Here is a 25,567-nt window from a genome sequence, read left to right on the forward strand (position 1 = left end):
GATAGTTCTGCTCATGTGGCGGTTTTATGATAGCAAATTGCAGGGGTTAGGGGAAATGATCCATGCATCCTGGGCATGTCCTTTCTGACTGTGTGCCATCTCTTGTTTGCTAGTGTGGGATTCTACACCATCCCCTGTACTAGATTTATACCAGATCAGAAATAGTGCCTTTTTGTCCAGGAAAAGCATGTTATACTCTTTAGGTGAGGAGAGGAAAGTGAGACAAAACTAAAAGAGAGAGAGAGGAAATGAAGAGGAGAGTAAACAACAAGAGAGCGAGAGAGAGAGGAAAAAATCACAAGGTGTGAGGCAACTGAGAGCAGACTACATGGAGGTAAAATGCAAGGGAGAGAAGAGAATAAACTGCAAGGCAAGGAGGTGAGATTAAGAGGTAAATAGTTTTCTTATCATGAGGCAAAAAATGTGTACACATTATCAAAAATACTGAAAGCAGATGGATATTCTGCCTGTTAAGGTGGTGGTGGTGGTGGTCGGGGAATGCAGAGTAGGTGAAATCTAAAGCTTACAATGGGTTAAACGATATACCAGTAATTTAGGGTACTTGGCAGCCATCTCACATTCCTGAAACTAAAAAAAGAGAAGTATCAGAAAGCTACAGAGCTTGGTAGAAATACTCGAGAGATCTGAGAAAGTGACAGCTCTGTGATTATATACTACAGTGTAGTTAAGCATGCAAATAGGACTGCAAAGAAAAACTGTCATAGCTCAATCAGTTAACTCAACTGAATGCCATTGAAATGTAGCTGCATCTAATACAATAGTTGTCAATGATGAAGTGATCCCTCCCCCCCCTTCTTTTTAATTAGGTTTGTGAGCATTAGGCCAAATTGTGATCTCAGTTACATCAGCTCCACTGAAGGGAAAATAGTAGAGAGCAGGGTTTGGCCCAAGGCATTTACACTTGTTTGGCATCAGTTCACCTTTGATGATACATAGGAATTTAAACTGTATTCTTCTCTTCCCCAGGGAAGGTGGGCAGCGTTTGTACTGCTGCCTTCCCTAGGTAGTCCACTAAGGTAAGAAAGCTTTAACTTGTAGCTAGGGCTTTTAAGAACCCTGCTGTCAGAAGCTGCCTTGGGAATATTCTGAGTGCATCCCTGGCTGCCTGACTCATGCTCCATCCTTTGTCACTTCTGCTCACCTTTCGAGCTGTGTTGACTAGTTAATGGTCACTTGTACAGCAACAGCCCTCGTAGGGATGGACTTTCTGCAAGCTGATGCCCTGACCCCTGGGTTATGCTGGCATAAAATGGTATAATCCTGGGGTGAATTTAGCCAATTACCTTTCATTTTAAAGTATTAGGTACAAATTCTGCCTATGGGAGTTGCATAAGCGAAATGGAAGGTAGAAGTTGAGCCACATAGTTTTAGGATAGTAAATAAATATAATGTTAAGCCATTTATTTCAGTGTACCAAGTATACTGCTCTTTCATAGAAACATTTTCCACCTCTGCAGTTTCCTTTAACATTTTTCTGATTTTCCTAGTGCTGTCACTAATGATACAGATTGGAAAGTTGGCTTGGAAATCTTTCCAACTCTGAAAATATCTAGTTGGTTAAGCTGTACTAACCTAACAGAGAATGCTAATGATTGGGAAGTAGTAGGTAAGGCAGAATGGAAAATTCCTAAAAGAAATAAATGAGTCCGTTACAGAAAGAAAAGGATTGCTATAGGACTTCTGCAGTAATAATTAATTAATTAATTTAACATTATTATCTGTGCAATTTTTGTCCAAGGAGAAATTTACATTAGTTTGGATGTAAATGTGCAATGTCTTATTCTGTTCTATATAGGCTTTTATACTGCGCTCATCACCGTAGTATCTGATTCGCTTTACAAAACTTTATCCATTTATAATTATTATTGCTGTAGACTGTAGAAGCCTTAGTCATAGACCAGGACCTCATTGTGATAGGTGCAGTACAAATTCCTTCCTTTTTAAAAATATTTATCAACTTCCATACTGTATTGTAGTTTTAAACGTGAGATTTATCCTGCTGGGAAAAAAGGTTCGGTGTTGTTCTCAGGTCCTGTGCTCAAAATTCTGAGGATATTTCAAGTATGTTAGATGCTCTTTTGTAGATCTCTACACATAACATAGTTTACAAATGAAATAATGGGTACAAATTTGCATGTTTGTCCACATACCTTTGTGGTCAAGCATTGGTGTGACTATGGATCATCTCTGGAGTGGTTTTCTTCATGATCGTTTGGAACCAGGCAGCGAGATGGTTGTTCAAACTGCTGACACTGGACAGCACGAATGATTGTGTTTCTCTTTTACTCTCATTCATTTCTCATTCATCCAGATGGCATGGTGATGTGTGTGTGTGTGAATAAGATTATTTAAATAAAGAGACTCTTAGACCCAGATGCTCAAAGGTATTTAGGCTCATAACTTCCACTGAAATCAGTGAAAGTAAGGAGCCTAAATACCTTGCAAGTCTGGGCCTATGTACCTATCCACTCCTTTTTTGTAAACACAGTATGTTCTGCTTTGAGGTCTGAAGGACTTTTCTGTGCAGAAACAACAGTGTCTGGAAGAAAATGCGTCTTGAAAAAAATAAGGTGCTATAGTAGAAGCTAATCAAGCTTATGCTAGGTGTTTATGGCCGGAATCTGAAATAAAATAGACATCTGTTACCCTGGGACTGTTACTTGTGTACACTTTTCTAATATGTCTCTCTGGACCAGATTTTCAAAGGTATTTAGGTGCTTAAAGATGCAGATAGGTGCCTAGTGGGACTTTCAAAAGCACCTAGGAGCCTAACTCCCATTGATTTCATACATGTTTGAAACAAAGCAAATGGAGATCATGTTTGCCAACTGCATATATGTTCAAATTACTAAGTGAAATTAGTGTTTGTGAAAGATACCAGATTCACAGCCTGGCGCAGAAATCTTCTCCTTATCCACAGAATAGATGTAACAAAGGTAACAGCAAAGCAGTCTGCCCACACTGCCCTGCCAATGTGTCTCAATCTCATTTTTCAGAGAGACCAACTTTTGGTGCAAGAAGATAGTTCAGTCTCACTACTCGTGAAATACTTAGCTTCTTTCCTGAGGCCTCCAGCTCATTTCCCATAGTGAACAAAACAGTCAACAGATAATGTATTCAATTACTACCTTTCCTAGCTCACATTTGAACTAATGAGCTACGGAGAGGTGAAAAGCTCAATAGTCCAACACCAATTTACTGAGTCACTTCATAAATATACATATTGAGCTTGAGTAACTTCCAGTCTTCCTTTTTCTTACCATTGTTGTTGTTGTTGTTTTTCTTCTCCTTCCCGTTTGTTTGATTATTTCGTTTTCAAACTGGAGCAGAATCTCACTAATCCTTACCCCTGGTGGCTCACATGAAAAGTGGTAGTCTTTCCCCACACATTTAATATCATAGTGCTGCAATATGGTCTCTTATTTATTACTGAGATGTCAGTTTTTTTACAGGGCATTTTTATTAGTGCATTATGAGGGATTTATATGTAAAGAGCTAAAACGAAAATACATTTGTAAGAATTAATGAACAACAAATATTTTGTAGTGTATTGTCCTACTGTTTCTGCTAATTTTTCATGGTTCTCCTGATCAGAAAAAGTGAGAGACTGTTGTATTTACTTGGCTAATCAGTACTGAATAGGAAGAAAAATGTAATTGCAACTTTTATAAGCACAGATATTACAAGCTTTCATGCTTTATTTTTTGTTATTATTTATTATTATTTTATTTTAAAAGATAGCATTGTAAGTTTGTATGATTCTTTACAAAATGTATAACAATGGGCTTGAGCTGTAACTTTACTCAGGTGAGTGGTTCCATTGATGTCAGTAGGACTACTTAGGTGGGTAAAGTTACTTGTGATCCATCCCTGCCTATCCTGGCTAATAGCCATTGGTAGACCTATCCTCCATGAATTTATCTAGTTCTTTGAAGAATGTTATCAGGTCACCCCTAGTCTGTCTTCTTGTCCCAAGGCGAAACTAGTCCAACTTTTTAAACCTTTTTAAACCTTTCCTCAAAGGTAAGGTATTCTAAACCTTTGATCATTTTTGTTGCTCTCCTTTGGATTCTCTCCAATTTGTCCACATCTTTCCTAAAACTGAAAATTGGACACAGTACTCCAGCTGAGGCCTCATCAGTGCCAAATAGAGCAGGACAGTGACCTCCCGTGTCTTATACATGACACTTCTGTTAATACACCCTAGAATATTAGCCTTTTTCACAACTGCATCTCATTGTTGACTCTCCTTCAATTTGTGATCCACTATAACCTCCAGACTCTTCTTAGCAGTACTACCACCTAGCCAGTTATTCCCTATTTGTAGTTGTGCATTTGATTTTTTCCTTCCGAAGTACTTTCAGACCAATTCTTCAAATCTTGCTGAAGTCATTTTGAATTCTAATTGTACCTTCAAAGTGCTTGCAACAACTCCCAGCTTGGTGTCACCCACAGATTTTATAAGCAAAATCTCCTATCCATTTTCCAAGTCATTAATGAAGATATTGAATAGCACCAGACCCAGGACTGACCCCTGTAAGTCACCACTAGATATAACTTCCTTGTTTAACAGTGAACCATTGATAACTGCTCTTTGAGTATGGTCTTGCAACCAGTTATTCACTTACCTTTTACAGTAATTTAATCTAGAGCACATTTCCGTAGTTTGTGTGATAATGTCATGAGGGACGGTGTCAAAAGCCTTACTAAAATCAAGATCTATCATGTCCCCTGCTTCCCTCCCCATCCACTAAGCCAGTAACCCTATCAAAGATGGAAATTAGGTTGGTTGGCATGATTTGTTTTTGACAAATCGTTGCTGGCTATTCCTTATAACCCTATTATCCTCCAGGTACTTACAAATCGATTGTTTAATAATTTGTTGCCGTTTCTTTCCAGGTATCGAAGTTAGGATGACTGGTCTATAATTCCCCTTTTTAAAGATAGTTCCTATGTTTGCCCTTCTGCAGTCCTCTGGGACCTCATCCTCCATGAGTTCTCAAAGATAATTGCTAATAGATCCAAGATTGGTTGAGCTAGTATCTTAAGAACCTTAAGATGGATTTCATCAGGCCCTGCCAACTTGAATACATCTAACTTATCTAAATATTCTTTAACTTGTTCTTTCCCAGTTTTGGCATGCATTCCTTCCCCCTTCTTGTTAATATTAATAGTGTTGAGTATCACCATTAACATTTTTAGTGAAGACTGGAGCAAAATAGGCTCTAAACCCTTCAGGTTTCTTGATGTTATCAGTTATTAGCTCTCCTACGTCGCTAAGTAGAGAACCTGCACTTTCCTTCATCATCTTTTTGCTCCTAATGTATTTATAATGCCTTATTCCCTTTTATGTCCCTTGCTAGGCATAGCATCCATTTTGATTTTTAGGTCTGTGACATTATCTGATTAAAATATCAGATAACTTGTTCTTTCCCAGTTTTGGCATGCATTCCTTCCCCCTTCTTGTTAATATTAATAGTGTTGAGTATCACCATTAACATTTTTAGTGAAGACTGGAGCAAAATAGGCTCTAAACCCTTCAGGTTTCTTGATGTTATCAGTTATTAGCTCTCCTACGTCGCTAAGTAGAGAACCTGCACTTTCCTTCATCATCTTTTTGCTCCTAATGTATTTATAATGCCTTATTCCCTTTTATGTCCCTTGCTAGGCATAGCATCCATTTTGATTTTTAGGTCTGTGACATTATCTGATTAAAATATGACCACATAGACCAGGGGTGGGCAAACATTTTGGCCCGAGGGTCACATCTGGGTGGGGAAATTATATGCAGGGCCATGAATATAGGGCTGGAGCAGGGGGTCAGGGTGTGGGAGGGAGTGTGGTGTGCAGGAAGGGGCTCAGGGCAAGGGTGCGGGGTGCAGGAGGGGGCTTAGGGCAGGGGGTTGGAGTGCAGGAGCGGGTGTGGAGTGTGGGAGGGGGCTCAGGCCAGGGTGTTGGGATGCAGGACGGGTGCAGCAGGGAGCTGAAGGCAGGGGGTTAGGAGACTCCGGGCAGGGGGTTGGGGTGCGGGGTGTAGGAGGGGTTTGGGGTGCGGGCTCTGACCCAGCACCGCTTACCTCGAGCGGCTCCAGGGTGGCAGTGGGGCTAAGGCAGGCTCCCTGCCTGCTCTGGCCCTGCACCATTCCTGGAAGTGGCCAGCATGTCTGAGAGTGGCTCCTGGGGGTAGGTTGGGGCATGCAGCTCCGCCACACACTGCCCTCGCCTGTGGGTACAACCCCCAAAACTCCCACTGGCCGCAGTTCCCCGTTCCCGGCCAATGGGAGCTGTGGGGGGCAGTTCCTGCAGGCGAGGGCAGCGCATGGAGCCCTCTGCTCCCCCCACCCCAGGGGCTGCAGGGACGTGGTGCCGGCCACTTCCGGGAGAGGCGTGGGGCCAGGGCAGGCAGGGAGCCTGCCTTAGACCCGCTGCGCCACAGGGCTGGGAATCCCGTGGGCCGGATTGAAAGCCCTGATGGGCCAGATCCGGCCCATGGGCCGTAGTTTGCCCTCCCCCGATATAGATCATAGTTGCAACCACTGTTATATATTTGCAACAAATCTTGTACAAAATGTGGCATGTAAGATGTCAATAAAAAGGTTAACCAATTTATTTGAGCATGAGCTTTCGTGAGCTACAGCTCTTCCGATTAGGATTATGCTATCTTTATTCATGTATCATTTTTGTATTTGAAGTTATGAGTATTGGCTCTATATCTGGATTTCAAATGTTTGGTTCTGGGGTAACTAACAAGGCAGTTAGCCCTCACATTTTGGAGGGACTATTCAAGTTGAGCGGCGCATCAAAAGGACACTTAACTCACAGTGGACCATGGGAAATCCCCATCTACACTGAGTGGACTGTCCTGTAAATGTGCTGTCTGGAATATAGGTAATGGCTTCCTGCAATGACTGAGCGTAATTGGGCATGGACATGTGACTTGCCCATGTGACTACAAACTCCCATCTTTTACCTGTTATTTTCCACTAGCTGTGCTGAGGTGTTTGTTTAAAACAATGGGGTTCCCTCCACATGGCAGAAGATATAAGCCTCTGGACTATGGACAATGCTGATGGGAGAATTCTAACCAATGGACTGAGGACCTTCCAATGATTTGGAAGCAGACAGAGACTTGACTTAAGCCAGCAGTTTATTCCATCACTGCTACAAGCCTGAACCAAGAACTTTGCAATTACTGTATGTATTTGATTTCTTTAACCAATTTCAACTCTTTCTTTCTTGATTAAATCTTTAGATTTTAGATACTAAAGCGCTGGCATCAGCATGATTTTTGGGTAAGATCTAAGTTCTGTATTGACCTGGGTGTATGGCTGGTCCATTGGGATCAGAAGAATCTTTTATTTGATGAGACTGGTTGTAAAGAACCACTCACCTTTAAATCCAGTGTTTTTGGTGGTAATACGAGGACTGGAATACTGGAGGAAACTGCTTTTATGACTTCTTGATAGCCAGTGTGGTGAAACAGAGGTTTTTACTTTTGTTGCTGGTTTGGCATATCCTATGGGGGATTAGCCACAAGTCTCGGGGTGTATCTGCCCTATTTCTCAGCAGTTCGTCCTGAGTTTGGCATTCTCAGTTGTGGCCCACTGAGGCACGGTGACAGGGTCATTAAAGATCTCCTGATGGAGTATAGTTGTAGTTATATTGGCAAAACTGTGCTTTCACCAGGATAGTTTATTTTGTTCAGGGCTAGTGAAGTGATCTACACCAGTGAAAGCACAACATTATAAACTGAGTGGTCTTAGCATGCAGCTCATGCACAGTGTGTATTCCACTGTGATGTCCTTACAGCTCTTCTTCCCATTACTTGTCATTAGTTTGATTCCACAACTGCAGATGAACATTAAGTTCAAAGGTTATTCTCTGAATTATTTCGGGATCTCAATCTTGTATTGGTTTAAAAGTGACCTTTTCATAATTACAGTTGATGTTTTGCCATTTTTCTTCCCCCTCAGATTTAAAAAAAAACAACAATTTTCTGTGTTGGTGTCTGCACTAAAGATGGGAACACATCTATAGTTATTCTTTGGATTCCATTCAAGAACATCTTGCTTTTGCACTGGGTGCAGAAAGCTCATGTTCATTTTATGGTTTCATTAATTGTTTAACAGTGGCTATCACATGACAGGGGTTGATGTTTCAATTAGTCACTTTTAAAATGATTGTTAATTTTTGGCCGTTTAAAAGATACTATAAAATCCAATGTGATTTAGGTGGATATATCTGCAAAGCTAGACAAGGAGCTAAACAAGGAGCACAGATGTTCTGATATTTCTCCCTTTCACTCCTGCACCTAGCAATAAGGCTCTGAGGAATTACAGAGTTTGTTGTTTCAACTCTCAAAGATACAGAAGTGGGAAATAAATATAAATATATTAAAAAAGGCTAACAAAAATTCTCTGGCTCCTAAGTAGTTGCATACTTTTCAGTGCAAAGTGTCCTATTATAGCTGCTTACTTTCTCTTTTCCTCCTTCTCACTAGGTTATATTTGCAGTTCTCATTTTTATGCCATAGTCATGACTTCTTTGAATATTGTGTACTTGCAATGTCTGGTTTCACCTCAGTGCTATTTATGCACAGGGTAAATTTTTTCAGTACAGCTCCCAGTATTTTTGATGGGAGTTGCATGTCTAGTTTACCCTATCGTTGGAATTGTGCGTCTAGGACAAAAAATGAGTTTCTGCTCCATTTTGTAAGTTTCACTTGTAGATGTCATGTTTGACAGTTTCTTTCTAATTAGTCACAGATAAGGCATGCATTTCTAAGAACTGCAGCCATGAGAACCAGACTAAAGAAAGCTTCTCAAAATGTGTACATATCTGCCATTATTTAGAAAATAGAACTATTTGGAATTCGGGAATTATTTAGAATCTGTGATTACATAGGTCAGCACTGTAAACCATCATCATTTTGCAGATTTCAGATCTTAATAAAAGTGTTATCATTCCAAATCTGAAAATCCAGATGACCGAGGAAACATCTGGCCAGATTAGTTTAATTAACATCATTCTCAACTTCAGTTTTTCAACAGACTGTACCATGCATGCACTGTGTGCGTTTGAATCTTGTTTCCTGATAAAATCTGGAATTCTTGTAATTAATTTTGTGACTGTCAGTTATTGCGCTGTCATTACTTTTTCCCTAATAAATATAACTTAGACCTTATTTACACTACATAAAAGCACATAAACAGAATAGCATATGAGAGGAAGCATGGAACTCCCAGGGAATTAGGAGTCAGGATTCTTGGGTTCTAATCCCAGATCTGCTCTTTACTGGCAGACGAGCTTTTTCTGCCTAGGTTTCCCCTTCTGTAAACAAGTGGCTTCAATACATACATTACTGGGAAACTTCAGTTAATGTTTGTAGAAGCATTGTTATTCATATTCAGCATACCTTCTCTTCTATTAAGACTTTCCATTCAGAATGCAGAGCTCAGAATGGAAGTCAGAAGCTGAGCAGGGAATATGAGAAGTAGAATTTACTGATCAGGGCATGGTATTTCTTTTATGATATACCCCGGGCGCTGAGAATTCCATCTGAATTGCCAAACCAACTGTACCTTCATGCATGGTGAAGATAAAATATTCTGAAATATGTTAAGAATTCAAGAGAATGGCGTCTGAAAGGGAATATTTTAGAAGAGGAGGAGTTAGCATAATTCCCAAAGGTCTAAACTGCGCAACCTTTACTTACATTGCCTTCAGTTTGACTGTTCTTGTGAGTAAGTGATTGCCAACATAAGAAAGGATTCTATAGTCTAGATCAAAGAGAGCTTTGTAATGCAATGTATATACTTTGTAATGCAATGTAATGCAATGTATATACAGTACATACATATATACTGTAAAATGTATGTAGTTCAGGCAGATTAGTAAAGTCTACATCATAATAAGGTAGATTGTTGAAGATGATTCATTTAAAAGACTGCATCTGGATTCATTTGAGGCTTGATCCTGCATCCACTGGACCAGGGATGAAAGGGAATCACAGCCACAGTATAACTTATCTTGATAATGTTCCTATGACCAAAAAAGCAGCTTCTTTAAAAAGTTACATATGTGGAATATACTAGAAATAATATAGGTATAATACGGGGCAAAGCTTAAAGCATTGTTGCCAGAGGAAACAGAACTCAGCATTAATTTATTTCACAGCTATGGGGCATAACACATTGAGTCATAAATAATACTCCAGTAAAAGTCATCATTGACCTTCATAAATGATAGGGCCATGACTGGCACAATGTGGTGTTTTTACAGCTGATTAAACTGTTAATGTTGGACATTTCAAGTTGCCTGTGTAATTATTGATCTTCTTTAGAGCAACCAGAAGTCAAGTGCATTGTTTCCCAGTTAGTTCAAACCTTTGGAACTTCAAAAGCACCTACACAGAGTCTCCAAAGATTTTCCAGGCCTTCTGTGCACTTTTGTCCTGTTCTTATTTTAAAAAGCAGAAATCAATAATGTTTCAGGCACATGATGGTTACATCAGTAGAAATAGTTGCAAGGCTGCTAGGGACATTCAAAAGTGGTCAAACACCCACATCTCATGTATCACATACCAGCTGATGTCACCGTAAAAAAATCCTTATCTTTGTCAAAACAGTCTGCAGTTATATCTCCTAATACTTTCTTGACAAATAATACTCATATGCAGAAATCTTTGGTTTTAACTGTGCAAAATGTATCCTTCTTTTAATTATTTTTTAAAAATCCTATTGAAAGAATGAAAGGAACTTCTATCGCTAACCTAATGTAACTAACCTAATGCATTTCTATTCCTAACCAATGTCTCTCACTTCTTGAATTCCCTCCCCCCTTCCCCCCTTTTTTGTTTGATGTAGCTTCTAAAGCCTAGGCCACTAGATAAAATAAATGTCAAAGCTATTATTTTAGCACTTGAATCTGCAACCCATAGTCACCAAAGCTTACTGTAGCTTACTTCTGGAGGAATCCTGCACCTCTGCACATGCACAAAATTCATGCCCCCATCAGAATTCTTTTTCTCCACAGAAAATCTGTTCTGCTGGAGAGGCGCTGCAGTTATGCCTTTCACCCACCAGAGGCTGCTGTGGCACCAGAACAGAGGGCAGCCGCTCCTGGGCGGGAGCAGCCCTCTGTGGATAGGGAGGAAAAGAGGCTGCATTCTTCACAGCACCCTGACCTTGGAGCCAATGGGGAGGCATGGGATATGGGAGGGATAGACAGCATGGGCACAGGGGACTACTGGGGGGGTCACAGATTAGGGTTCAGAAGGTCTAGTCGCGGGACAGACTGGGGAGAGGGCTGAATGGTAGTGGGGATGCAGGGCCACATGGAGATGTGGGGAGGGGGTGGCTGATGTATTCTTCAAAAAACATTTCCTGAATCTTTTTTCTTGTCTGTATTGTCACAGATATACTTGCTGACAGGTATTTTGAAATAAATTGCCAAAATAATCGAAACTGGCATGATTATATTGTGTTGTTGTGACAAATAAAATATGCAGACTTTTAAAATATTGTGCACAGAATTTTTAATTTTTTGGTGCAGAATTCCCCCAGAAGTAGTCGTTACAAGGAGTCACACTGAAGTGAGTGGGAAGATCTACTGAAAATGTAATAGCAAAATAGGACTGTACTTAGGGAATTGAAATCAGTGGGCTCCTTGTGTGAGTAGGATTGGGACTTTAATAGAGGTCTTATCATGCCATTGGTTTGGAAGCAGTATTCCCCATTGACTTCATTAGGGAGTTTTGCTGAATAACAAATGTCATGGTAATGGCCCGTGATTATATTGTGAGAGTTTACATAGACACGTCTGGTTTGCAAAAAATAATTTGGCCGTGAGCTCCATGTATTTAAAGGCACATGTAGAGACTTTCAGACCTGCATGGACTGGTCTCACAATTTGGGCTTCCTTTCTAAATAAAACCTAACTGCCAGTTCTGACTCTCTGCCAGGACTGTGCTCCTGCAGCTCAACAGCTGTAAGCTGTTCATTGATTGAACTTGGTAGCTACAGACTAGCATTCCTAGGTCTGAATTTTTTTCCCCCTCCTGTACTAGCATATGGGGTTTTTGGTGGACTGAGTCCATCCTTGTTGATGCTGGCAGCTGTAGAATTGACTCTAGTTGGTCTCAGCAGATTGCTTGGCTGGACTGCCTTAGGTTTTGGATCATGCTTAGCTGTGAAAGATTTGCTCCTTGCTATAATGTAGGTTTAATAATAATGATTTATGTAGATCCATATGCAACCCATTACCAGTAAAAATGTTTTAGGCTAACAGTGGTGTAGTAGTAGCTCACACAATATCACTATGCAGGAAACATGCTCATGGGGACAGCCTTAGATCCCTGCTCCCAAGGCAAGTGGAGACCAGTCACATTGCAAATGGATTTTTCCACTGTTCCTCATCATAAGGCTCATTACTGTACACCCGTCTTCTGGGCCTAAATTTACCTTTGACCTTTTGTGGTCTCATTTGTATTACTGTAGACTGTTCACATTAGAAATACTGAATTAAGAAATGAAGTATTTATAAAGAGTAGGTAGACAGACTGGGGCACAGATAGGAAATAAATCCAAGACTCCCTGCTCTGTTTCCTGTTTGTGTTTGGTGTGTGTGTGTGTTTGTGTCCCTCAGATTCAGAGCTACCTGGGCAGAGAAGACATGTTTGGTATCTTGGGATGTGAGGCTCTCAGTATTCTTTAAATAGGATCTTAACTTCACTGGGCTGTGGATCAGGGTTTGCAGGTGGATCCACCGAAAAGCAGCAATGAATACTTCAGGCCACAAACAGATCTTTCTACCTTCTCAAACAGAAATACAGTATTGCTATGGCAGCTGCCTCAGTCTTTGTAGGGTCCCTGTGCATGTATATATGCCTAAAATTTTCATTTCAGTGGTAATAGGATCAGGTCCCTTGTGGGAATCTAAGGGCCCTTGGATGTGTAGGGTATATTTTTAGAGCTTAGTCTTACTGACTCTCTATTTGTGGTGTGTAGAATTGAGTCTTAGTAAATTACAAGAAGAACCATGCATTATATAACCATCCCATTATATTTAATAATTGTTTGCCTGTAACCTCAAGCATCCCAATGAAAATTTACCTCTGAACATATTGTCCACAAAGTCGACATCATTCTTTATACACTTTAGTTTAAAAAAAACCTGAAAAAATGTTGATATAAAACGACAGCGCTAGTCCCTTAAATATTCACGTGTAAGGCATTGTTTGTATCAGAAATATTACACCCCTCATGAAAAAAGAGAGCCATATTTGTTTTCTGCACCTCACTATTCTGCCTCCACAAAGGTACAAACAGCCATAAATCAGAGATTTCTGAAAAAAAAAACATATATAACACAAAGCTTGACACAGAAAGCAAATATTTGGAGAAACATGATGGCAGCACAGGATATTTTAAAAAATAGTTTTCCATGTGAAGAGGCTTAAGGCACCTGCATTTCAAAAACAAGTTTCCACTGCTCTGAGGCACATGTTTTAAAGATGTGTGGAGAAACTAGCAAATTTAGAAATAAGCACAAATTTGGTTTGGTGTGTTTGTTAATTTTTTCAATGGTAAGAAGCATAAAACACAACATAGGAACAGGGGAACAGAAAATAGATCTGTACATATGAATGGACCCAGTTCAATTACTTGTTCAATTTTTTTTTTTTAAACAAAAGGTTTTACTTCCTTGTGGAGAAATAATGTGGGCTACTCCCATAAATGAGAGTTAGTACTACAGTTGGCCAACTGTTTAGTGGGAGAAGATGACCCAAAGTATTTAATATACAGGTGATGCCCATTGGGGGCTTTGTCTTGCAAGGAGCTGAGCATGCTGATCTTGATCCATTAAAGCAGTGGTTCCCAAACTTGTTCTGCCACTTGTGCAGGGAAAGTCCCTGGCGGGCCGGGCCGGTTTGTTTACCTGCTGCATCCGCAGGTTTGGCTGATTGTGGCTCCCAGTGGCCACGGTTCGCTGCTCCAGGCCAGTGGGAGCTGCTGGAAGCGGCGGCCAGTACGTCCCTCAGCCTGCGCCGCTTCCAGCAGCTCCTATTGGCCTGGAGCAGCGAACTGCGGCCACTGGGAGCCGCAATCGGCCGAACCTGCGGATGCGGCAGGTAAACAAATCGGCCCGTCCCGTCAGGGGCTTTTCCTGCACAAGCGGCGGAACAAGTTTGGGAACCACTGATATATGTTCTTCAGAGTTGGTGATTTAGGTTAATTAAAAGAACACCCTCAAATGCTGGTACATTTGTGGTTTGACTGTTTTGAGCTCCACTGTTTAAATCTTTCTGTATATTTTGCCCATTTTCATTTGCAGATAATTATTCCCCTGTTTTTGTTTTCCTCCATGAAGCAGGGGTGATGTGTGTGTGTGTGTGTGTGTGTGTGTGTGCGCACGCAGGAGCACACCCTGGCTTTGAAGTAGTAATAACCAAATACATAGTTTCTACTTTCAGCACCCCCACTATAAAAATTGTTCCACCACCCCTGCCATAGAGATTGCTATAAAACTTCCTGGTTCTGTTTATTCCTTTACATCAGCTAGTGTAAACTGGGGGCCTAACCCTGTATTCGTTGGGAATTTTAGACGCACGAAGAGTGCATAGCCCTAGTTAATGGAGCTCTGAAGTTTGGCTTTGTTTCTTTGTTTGTTTCCATGCCCTCAGCTGGAACTTCTGCAGCAAAGTACCATGCAACTGGCTTACATAAATAGGAGCCTTTTATTTAGGTTAATATTTTCAAATATATTAATTTTGGAAACTCAGTTTGAGACACCTACAGCCTGATTTTTGTAGAAGTGCTGAGCACCCAAAAATTCCATGGAGCGCTGGAAATCAGGCTTTAGTTGTCTTAAGTTGGGCATCGAAAATTAGTGGATGCTTCTGACAATGATCTCAATAATGCATGGGCCGACTTTCCTCCAGACTAGATATTCTTGGGCAGGCAGACCCTTAACCTGTGTAAATTATCACAGCTCCATTGAGGATCTGCCCCTTTGGCTCCTAAGTACATTCTAAGTTACAGCTCTTTAAGGCAAATTGTATTGAAGATTCAATTGGTTGACAGGGGATAGTCTGCTCGGTTACACCATTATAAACCTAGAGCGTCTCCAGTAAATGTTACCCTATTTTTCCAGTATATCAACTAACCTATGTGCAATACAAGAGCTAGGAAGAAGGAAGAGCTAACAGTGGTACATCAGAGCTCAGTAGTTAGCACTGAAGGGACAAAGCAGCATTACCGGAAGATGTAAATAAGATTTTTTTTGTTTTGGAAATTTCTAATGCTCATTAACCCCCATTAGCAGAGTTTGAAGAAGGAGCATGTTTTGAAATGGTGATTACTTGGTATATCTGACATTATAAATCATTTTTGCAAGACAAGGTTTTCTAAAATTCGTATTACAATATATATGATGGTGGAAATGTAACTGCACTTGCTTGTGCAACATAGATTATAATTCCTTAGATCGCTCTCGTAAAATGTTGAAAGGAAACAAGTATATTTAAAAAGCTAGATGGAAGATAGGTCCTGTTGACTGCAAATAGCTAGTTAGCTGTAGGTTTTATTTCAAACTATCGAGGATCATTATACTCTGGGCCTGATTCTAATTTCGTTTAGACCATGTATATCAGAATTCTAATGAAACTGGTAAAATTGCACTTACGTAAAACTGGTACGAGAGCAGAATTGAGCCCTGTGTATCTTTTAGTTCATGGAAGAGAATTTTTCCACACAGCAAAAGCCAGAGGATGTTGGAGGTGTTAATTCTTTAGAAGATGGATGTTCACAGTGCTGCATGAAGCTGTACTACAGAAATGTCTTTTATATTTTCAACATTAATTGCGCATATGGAGTTAGCTAAAGCATCACAATGTTTTGTTTCTTTTCAAATCCCAGTTGAATATTTTCTCCAAATCTGTCAGTCAGGCACATTCCAGAGAAAGGCTTTTAGCTTGTGTGTCTGCTACATTATATTTAATGTTTCAATATGAAAAAGAACAGCATGATCTGGAAAGTGATTGGAGCCAAGAGGTGTTTATGCATATGGAAGTACAGTATTTCTGTATTTCTTCATGCAGAAACTATCCCCTTGTATGCTAGACAGAATACTGGCTCTATTATAAACTGTGGCTTGGTAGCTTGCAGTAGTATGTAATTATGAATAAGAACTAATCAGAACAGTAATAGAGATGGTAAAAAGGGTTTTATTGCAGTAATGTAATTGGGCTCAACTCTGTGCTCTAATGCAGCCACTGATGTCACTCAGGCCCTAGTGTACAAGCATGTACAGTGTATTACCCAAGGAGGCTCTTGCTAGCTTGTGGAATTTGTATCCTATAATATTACAGTTTTTCACTCATTATTTTCAGCCTACTGTATAAAAGAAAAAAACAAGTTCTGAGCCGTGAACCCTTTTCTGCTCCCCTCATCTAGGACAGGAGAATTATTGTGGGAAGTGAATAAAGGCTCTATTCACTCTACTCCCTGACCAAGCGTGAGTGGCTAGATTTGGTGCAGGGGGTTCCACAGAGGTTTGAGATGAAGGAATTTTCCCCCATTCCCACACTGTGGAGCTCCTCTCTAGTCATCAGTGTAATATATGACAGCCAGATTACAGCCCTATTTAGGTGTGAAACTGCATTAGCTCCACCAGCAGAATAGCCAGTGAATCCATAGCTCTCGCTCTGCCCCTGAGGATGGATGTGCAGGGAGGCCCTGCAATGGTCTCATACAGTTAGTTAGATGCCCAAATGCTGGCCCCTGCACTGTGCAGTGGAATTGCGCTGATTTCACTGCATCTGAGGGAGGGGTCAGGATTTGCCCCATACAAATAATTCTAAATGGTTGCAGTGCACAGGCCCATATAAATTGTGGTAGTGGGTTCTTTACTTGACTGGCCGACTTATCAAAACCGATATATATAGCCTTATAATTACACAGGTCCATGGTCAACCATGTTCCTGTTTAAATCCAAACCATTATGTTGCATACATGTAAATGATGCTTGTCAGATAGTCATATAACTAAAACTCAGCAGTCATTTCCATGGTGCATCCATTCTCAATAATTCGTTGGGTATCCTGTGACTTTTCATTGTCAAATTAGCAGTGCCGCTGTTACAACTGTTAACTTCAGTATGATCAGAGCAGAAACAGCAGAAGAATTTACGTTTCTTAATGTGAGAGTAGGTAGTAAAACTGATCCTGCACCAATGTGAAATTAATTGTAATTGTAAAATTTAATAATAACAATAACACATGTATAGCACCTTCCATCTGAGGGGGTTGAAGGAATTCACAGGCCATGAACTTATCTAGATCTTTAATTCACATGAAAGGAATAAATCTTGCAGCATCTCTGTGAGGTAATGAGGTATCTAACCCCATTTTACAGCTAAGGAAACTAAGGCTGAAAGCAGCTGGACAACTTTTCCAAGGTTATACAGGAAGTATGCAGCAGAGCCAGGAATTGCCTGACTGGTTGATGTTTGTACAGCACTTTGAAGCTGTACAGCTGGATTTTTTTTTTTAATCTGGCCAATTCTTTTGTGCCTGGAATGAGTTGTGAGCATGATGTAGGTCATTTAGATGTTTAAGTATGTAATGTGACACTGCCTGCAAATCTAGTATTTATATGTGGATTCAATTTATATAATTTGGACAACTAATTTTGAATGCAAAATTGCTCATTTATTATCTGCAAATAGTAGATGTTGGATAAATATCTCTCCAGCTCCCTCTTGGATGAAGATTGATGCAAAGAAATCACTTAACTCTTCTGCAGCATCTTGTTCTTCCTTAATCGCTCTCTTTACTCCCTGGCAGTCCAGCAGGCCTACTGATTTCCTCATATTCGGTGACTCGTTGTCACTGTAAATTTTCCATCTTTGTATCAGTGGGATCAAACTGCACCAGTACAAAAGAACACTGAAAAGTGTTTTGCTGTGCTTCAGAAATGAAAGCAAAATTGAACCTGAAAAGGTAATATGTAACTAGATTATTTTATGCGTGTGTAAGATACATCACTTGGAGTTACTACACTGTGTATATCTGATAGCACTGAAGATATAACACATAAGAACGGCCATACTGGGTCAGACCAAAGGTCCATCTAGCCCAGTAACCTGTCTTCCAAAGTGGCCAATGGCTTGTGCCCCAGAGGGAATGAACAGAACAGGTAATCATCAAGTGATCCATCCCCTATTTCCAGCTTCTGGCAAACAGAGACTAGAGCTACCATTCCTGCCCGTCCTGGCTAATAGCCATTGATGGACCTATCCTCCATGAACTTATTTAGATCTTTTTTGAACCCTGTTATAGTTTGGCCCTCACAACGTCCTCTGGCAAAGAGTTCCACAGATTGATTGTGCATTGTGTGAAGAAATACTTCCTTTTGTTTGTTTTTAAACCTGCTGCCTATTAATTTCATTTGATGACCCCTAGTTCTTGTGTTATGAGAAGGAGTAAATAACATTTTCTTATTTATTTCCTCCACACCAGTCATGATTTTATAGACTTCTTATTGTGCTCTGTTTTTAACATTTTATTGTTGCTGTTTTCAAATGATTGCAAAGAGCTCACTTTAAACTGGTAAAAACCTTTGAGCAAATTTCATGTGAAAAAACTTACTGTTTTTTGGAAGATGTATTAAAACACTGTCCAAAGTACAGTGACACTCAGCTATGCCAGTTTACACCAGCAAAGGATCTTGCCCTTTGTGATTTTCCATCCTATTAGTAACATAGTGCTGAGATCTTAAATTACAAGAAGCAATGACTTGTGTGTGATGTCAGATGGGATTTTTTTAAAGCACCTAAGTGAATTAGGAGCACAAGTCTTTTGACAATTTTTTTTTGTGAAGACCAAAAATAATTCTGATGGGTTGATGTATCCTGCATACAAAAGATGAGGTGACATTTCCGATATCTTAGAATGGTTCTGGAATCCTGCAATTAAAGTTGCTTTTATGAGATGCATAGTTTTGAAGGCAGTGTGCTCCCCCCGTCCCTTTAAATAGCATAAAAGGTAGTGGATTGTACAGATATGTTACACTGCACCATTGTTGATAAATCTGCTATCTGATTGGAGAGTGCATGCATAGCTCCCATTAGTGTTAAAGGGAGTTTTATGAATGCACTTACAGGAATCCAGGGCCAGAATCTAATCTCATTCTAAATTGTAGTAACACCATTGACTTGAAAGAATTACTCTGGATTTGCACCAATTTAAATGTGATCTGGCCGGTAGACTTCTATATCTGAAACCTACAGTGTAGCTTCTTAGAGTACAACTGATTCAAGAATGAGAAATCCTTTCTTGTTCTTCTAGATCACTTTGGTGATTTCCTAAAAATCCCTGATGGGCATTTGCCCTTCCCTATAGATTGTATTTCCCTTGAAGAGAAAGGAATGTTTCTTTTCTCCTGTACTTACTATACACACTTGACTAATGTTTTCCAATCTCTAATAACTTTCTTCTGTCTCTCAGGTATATGTATTCTTTCATAAAGTAACAATACCTCATTTTGTTTTTTGCAGTTGTTCAGTGAAAAAATTAGTGGAGCAGAAGGAACAAAACTAGATGAAGAATTTCAAGAGATGGAAAGGGTAAGGAAGCCAACATAAGCTTTTCAAGGTTACACCATTGATGAAATAATTTTTTTCATTCATTCGTTAGCATAAACAAAATATGTAATCCAAAAAATAAGTATGTAAAAAAATTCATAGATATTATATGATCCAATCCTGTCCTCCTTGAAGTCCATAAGGGGTAAATTCTTCTTACAGTAACACAAGAATATTGAACTCAATGAAATCACACGCTTGTAACTGAGAGAAGAATTTGACCCTGAAAGTTTTGTCTGTGACTTTATCAGGAACAACATTGGGCTCTAAGAATTTAATTTGTTAGCATGAACAGTAAAGTATTTGTGTTGCAGATATAATCTTGGTAGAAGTGTAAAAAATTGCAAGAATTTAAAAACGTGTAAGAATTGTCCACTGTGTAAGCACTGCAGCATGGCAGTTGGAACAATGTCACTCTCAGCTTTTTTTGTTCCTGCTCTCTGGCTCTCCGTCCTTCGCTCTGGCTCTTTGTCAGATGTATTTGTTACATAAATTACAGACTCCTCTCAATGGGCATAGTTTAACTTCTATATTTGGGGAGCAGCTCCAGTCAGGCCAATGGAGCGGTGGGGGGGGGGGGGGGGAGCAAATTCTGCACCTGCCTGAAGCTTGAAATTTTTTGGGGGAAAACAGCCCTCACCCCTCCTCCCCCATAACTCTCTCTGATATTTTGTTATTGGTGGATTAAGAAAAATGTCCTGCATAAATAGTTTCTTTTTTCAACACATTTATTTTGTATCTATAAACATGTTTAAGCTTCAGTTTTCTTTGGTTCCAAAATAATCATCTGTTTGATAAGAAGAAAACACTATGTGAGCCGTAGACTGGAAAAGAGAAGAGATATTCGTATATTTTAGATAGTAGTGACTGGAGATGCAATATGGGCTCATGCACTGAAGTAAACAGGACATAGGACTGGGAGGTAGGAATTGCTGAATCTGCTTCCCAGGTAGATGGTTGATATAGTAGTGATGAGGGCTGGGGAGGAAATTGTGATTCCAAAATGTGGGAAGTGTTATTCATGAAGAATAACTCTGAGCCTTGAAGGGTTAATTATCTTTCTACACTTCGATGCTGGCAACTGGGCTTACTCAACACAACACTCAACTTCATTTCTTTTCACCATCAATAATGAAAGCTTTGGCACCACAAAAATTAAAATGATGATGTTTTGGACTAATTTTAATTAAAATGTCTTAGTTTGCCAGAATAATACATTGTATCTAGTGGGAGGATACTCAATAAGGGATTGTGGTATTTAATGTCCTGTTACATTTCTCTTCCAGAAAATTGATGTCACCAGCAAAGCTGTAGCAGAGCTTCTGTCAAAATCCACAGAGTATCTTCAGCCAAATCCAGGTAAACTGAACTCCTACAGTTCCTCTATCATACTTAGCCTATGAGTTGGACTTGAACAAGGGATATACTGAACCCCTGTGGGTTGCTAATATTTTTAGGGAATATGAAACATATCAGTGAAACATAAGGATGTCTCTCTCTCCCTTTTTGAATGACTTCATCTCCTTTTCTGAGCACTCCGAAGTCTCCATAACAGACATTGAGAAGTTCATTTACAGGATTTTTCAAATTTCAGTTTGAGAACAAAGAAAGGAGGGACATTGATGTTGGTCATTGGTTTGATTTAATGTGATCAAGACACAGGGCATTAAGAGACTGATCCACTGTCCACTCAGTTCAATGGAAAGACCTCCATTGTCTTCACAAGAACACTAGAACAGAGGCTGATCCCAGATTCCTTATGCAATGACTTCAGTGAGATATCTACCCAGCGTGGGTGCATTATGAAACCCATGGCCAGAGGGAGATTTCAATGGATTTCCCTGAGTAAGGAGTGTAGAATTAGGCCTGCCCTTATCAAAGCTTAATGATTGTCTGGGAGGCTCCAGATGAAGCCAGAGATCGTAGCGTCATAGACTTTAAGGTCAGAAGGAACCATTATGATCGTCAAGTCTGACCTCCTGCACAACGCAGGCCACAGAATCTAACACACCCACTCCTGTAATAAACCCCTAACCTATGTCTGAGCTACTGAAGTTCTCAAATCATGGTTTAAAGACTTCAAGGTGCAGAGAATCCTCCAGCAAGTGACCCGTGCCCCATGCTGCAGAGGAAGGTGAAAAACCCCCAGGGCCTCTGCCAATCTGCCCTGGAGAAAAATTCCTTCCCGACCCCAAATATGGCGATCAGCTAAACCCTGAGCATGTGGACAAGACTCACCAGCCAGACGCCCAGGAAAGAATTCTCTGTAGTAACTCAGATCCCACCCCATCGAACATCCCATCACAGGCCATTGGGCTTATTTACCGCTAATAGTCAAAGATCAATTAATTGCCAAAAATTAGGCTATATCATCATACCATCCCCTCCATAAACTTATCAAGCTTAGTCTTGAAGCCAGATTTGTCTTTTGCCCCCACTGCTCCCCTTGCAAGGCTGTTCCAGAACTTCACTCCTCTGATGGTTAGAAACCTTCGTCTAATTTCAAGTCTAAACTTCCTGGTGGCCAGTTTATATCCATTTGTTCTTGTGTCCACATTGGTACTGAGCTTAAATAATTCCCATGAATGTCCAGCACAAGTCCATTATTGTATTATGAGGCTATTGTGTGACGAAAATTAAGAGTGGAGTGAGAAAAACTCTAAAAATAATTGTCTGCTTTTGACGCTGCATGCATAGAACATGGATGAAATCAGCATTATTCAGCATTAGAGCTGTTCTAAAAAATTAATTCCCGGTGTCTTGGCCAGTGGAGCCAAGCAGATACTCCAAGGGAAAGTAGGTCTGCAAATGTTAAATCAAATAAGACCATGAAGTTGACTTTGGTGGCATTCATATCCCTTTTGGTGTTTGCTTTCTGTAAAAATTCTAGTAAAGAGTTTACTAGTCAGAATCTTCCTGGGAATAGTGAATATTAGTATATATTGACTGAAGGTGATTATTGAACTCTTCAGTGCAAGTATTGACACCATAAACCTATAAGAGCTAAGCTTATCCAATCAGTGAATGGAACAGTTTCATATGACCCATATGAAAACATCTCTCACATTTTGATTATCGAATTCCTGCAACAAAATGTTCATTAATCTACAGACCAACAGTCACTCACTGAAATTCAGAGTAACAGCCGTGTTAGTCTGTATTTGCAAAAAGAAAAGGAGTACTTGTGGCACCTTAGAGACTAACCAATTTATTTGAGCATGAACTTTCGTGAGCTCATGCTCAAATAAATTGGTTAGTCTCTAAGGTGCCACAAGTACTCCTTTTCTTTTCACTCACTGAAATTATTTGTCAAATAATTTAAAGTAACATACCAATTACAGAAAATCATGCTATAAATGGATGCTTTTTTCATATGATTTATAATACTTCTAAGCATATAGAGCCAAGCTGGGAATGCTGAACACTATGTCGAAGATCAGAGGACAAGTTAAAACCACAGGATATCCCCAGACAGAAGGGCTATTAGGGGATTGTATGCTACGGTATGGCAGAGAACTTGGGGAGGATTCTACATTTGGTGAGTTTGTATAGCTCTCCTGTGCATGTCTCAGCATATGTTGTACGTGGAGTAACACTACTTATATATATATATAGTGATTAGGTATTGATAGATACAGTAAATATATGACGCCTTGAAGCATTTTTTTGTTCCATTATATTATAGGTGGTGCCAGTATTATGGCCTATCTCAAGGTTGCCTGATAATTCCCATTATAAGACTCTGTGTTCAGTTGCTTGTAACTTTGTCAAACTTCAACTGTTTGGGCTGAAATTTTTCAGACTGTCTGCCTCCAGCTGATTTCGGTAAATTTCTGACAAAACAGTTCAGTCATTTCTGAGAACGAAGCTGGGGGAAAATATGTTCTGCCCATGTTAAAAAATCATAGCAACCTTTTCTGTGAAATGCTGTAGGGCCCCCATGCTTTGGAGCAGGGACCTAGAATTTGGTAGGGTGGTGGCCTTTGTTTCAGGGTTGTGATTCTCACCATTCCCAGGAAAATCCAACTGACGTTTGGCCAAGTTATCAGACTTTGAAAAATTGCAGTGTGCACATGCTCAGTAGAGAACTGCTGAGCATGGTAAAGCCTCTGGCAGCACCTAGGGCTGACAAGTCGGCACATGTACCATCCCCACAGAGCAACTGAGTATGCTTCATCCCCTCACAGCTTCTCCATGTGAACAGACTGCACATGAAGTACAGAGTGACTGAGCATATTCCAATCTAGGGCTACAGGGGCTCAGAAGGACTTTCCTTGTAATAAGAACAGGAGGACTTGAGACTAGACTAGAGACTAACAAATTTATTTGAGCATAAGCTTTCGTGAGCTACAGCTCACTTCATCCGATGTAGCTCACGAAAGCTCATGCTCAAATAAATTGGTTAGTCTCTAAGGTGCCACAAGTCCTCCTTTTCTTTTTGCGAATACAGACTAGCACGGCTGCTACTCTGAAACCTTTCCTTGTAATGGCTGCTCCAGGCTGGGGTGGGGTTGGGTACTGGAACTGAGAGCAGGTAGCAAGTCTCTGCTATGCTCTGTGACCACTTCCCTGCTGGTGCCCAAGCCGTGTGGAGGGGGAAGCTGGTATTACATTATGTAAGTTTGTATCTGTAGTACTGCATAAGAAGGCCTTGCTGAAAGAGCAACAGCAAGATAGGCACTGGAGGCCTAGGCCTCAAGATAAGGCTTAGCTTTCCAGGCTGTGAGACACGTTGTGGAGGACGCCGTTATATTCTTGGGGTTTGTTTATTCTCTTAGGAATGAGTGAGTGGTGCAATCCCAGTCACGAGCCGTGAATATTTGTGCATTTGCAGGTGCCATGGGGATGCAAATTGGAACCAAGGCCAGGGGAAAAGAAATATCAAACAAAATGTTTTGCATGAGCACACTTGAGCATGTTCTGCATGCTTAACAAATAATCAGCTACATTACTAACATGCTTAGTTTTTTTTGTTCCATTGTTCCAAAATTTTTTTTAGCAATAACAGCTTTGGCCAAAACCTGGGATAAATGAAAAGTAATTGTAATGAATCTGAGATACTGTAAAATTACATTTTTGAGCTAAAAGATATTCATATTTTGGGGCACTTTGAACACAAATTAGCCATTTTGGTTTCCAACTTGTAAAATGTAAAAGATCACTTACTGTCTTCATGTTGTTCTGTTTGCACATCTGTTGCCCTGAGAACAAGAGTTCTCAGACTTGTAGGTACACTTACTGCGACCTCATGCAGTATCTTTGGGGGAACATACTGTATTAAGATTATGAATAGTTTACATATCCCTGTGGGCTAAGGATTCTATGCAATTCTGGGGGGAGGGTGGCACTTAGCTTCTCCAGGAACTAAAAACAGTGGGAGGTGATTTGAGTGACTCACCTTAGTTGTAAACACATCCAGAGAGGCACCACTTGCTGGAGATGTTTGCATATACTGGGTTTTCCAGAGACCAACAAACAGAAAAGGCTTTTGGCATAAAAAGGCTGCAACTGACTTGGGGCCTTCTTTCTGATCCAACAAATGAGACAGCACCTTCTCTGTGCAGGGAGGCTCCAACCCTTGTGGGAGGGTTGGAAAGGGGCCCATAAGAGTGCTGGGTGACCTCTGGTAAGTTTTTAGCATGTGTTAAAGGAACTTTTCTTGTTTTTAATGTTTTCTCTATAATGCTTTTACCTTAAGAATAAATATGCTTGCTTAGAAAGAGCTGTGTGGTAACTTGTAACACCTAGCAATATACTTCTCATAGCCCTCAGAGAGAAAGCAAAGTGCGGGCACTGGCCTTCAGGCAGACTGGCTTGCTGGGGGTATCACAGTGTACAACAGGGAGCGGTGCAGCTTCCAATCCCCCAAAGAGGAGGGAGAGGGAAACTGTCTCCACCCAAG

At 40.3% G+C, this 25,567-nt stretch overlaps 1 protein-coding gene across 3 annotated transcripts in view; it reads left to right on the plus strand.

Moving 5' to 3' along the window:
* The window catches only part of SH3GL3 (SH3 domain containing GRB2 like 3, endophilin A3), a 73,762-nt gene that overhangs the window by 36,489 nt on the left and 11,706 nt on the right, over window positions 1–25,567 (plus strand). Inside the window, exons 2-5 of one of the 3 annotated variants that reach the window (XM_073304065.1) lie at window positions 7,009–7,215; window positions 19,579–19,647; window positions 20,952–21,024; window positions 23,060–23,203. In XM_073304065.1, the coding sequence (XP_073160166.1) occupies window positions 19,639–19,647; window positions 20,952–21,024; window positions 23,060–23,203 (226 nt within the window). In that variant the 5' untranslated portion in view covers window positions 7,009–7,215; window positions 19,579–19,638. Of the gene's footprint in view, window positions 1–7,008; window positions 7,216–19,578; window positions 19,648–20,951; window positions 21,025–23,059; window positions 23,204–25,567 lie in introns of those variants that run through there. The other 2 variants (XM_073304064.1, XM_073304066.1) reach the window with 2 other exon arrangements.

Source organism: Lepidochelys kempii, chromosome 10 (assembly GCF_965140265.1).
Source record: "Lepidochelys kempii isolate rLepKem1 chromosome 10, rLepKem1.hap2, whole genome shotgun sequence".
NCBI lineage: Eukaryota > Metazoa > Chordata > Testudines > Cheloniidae > Lepidochelys > Lepidochelys kempii.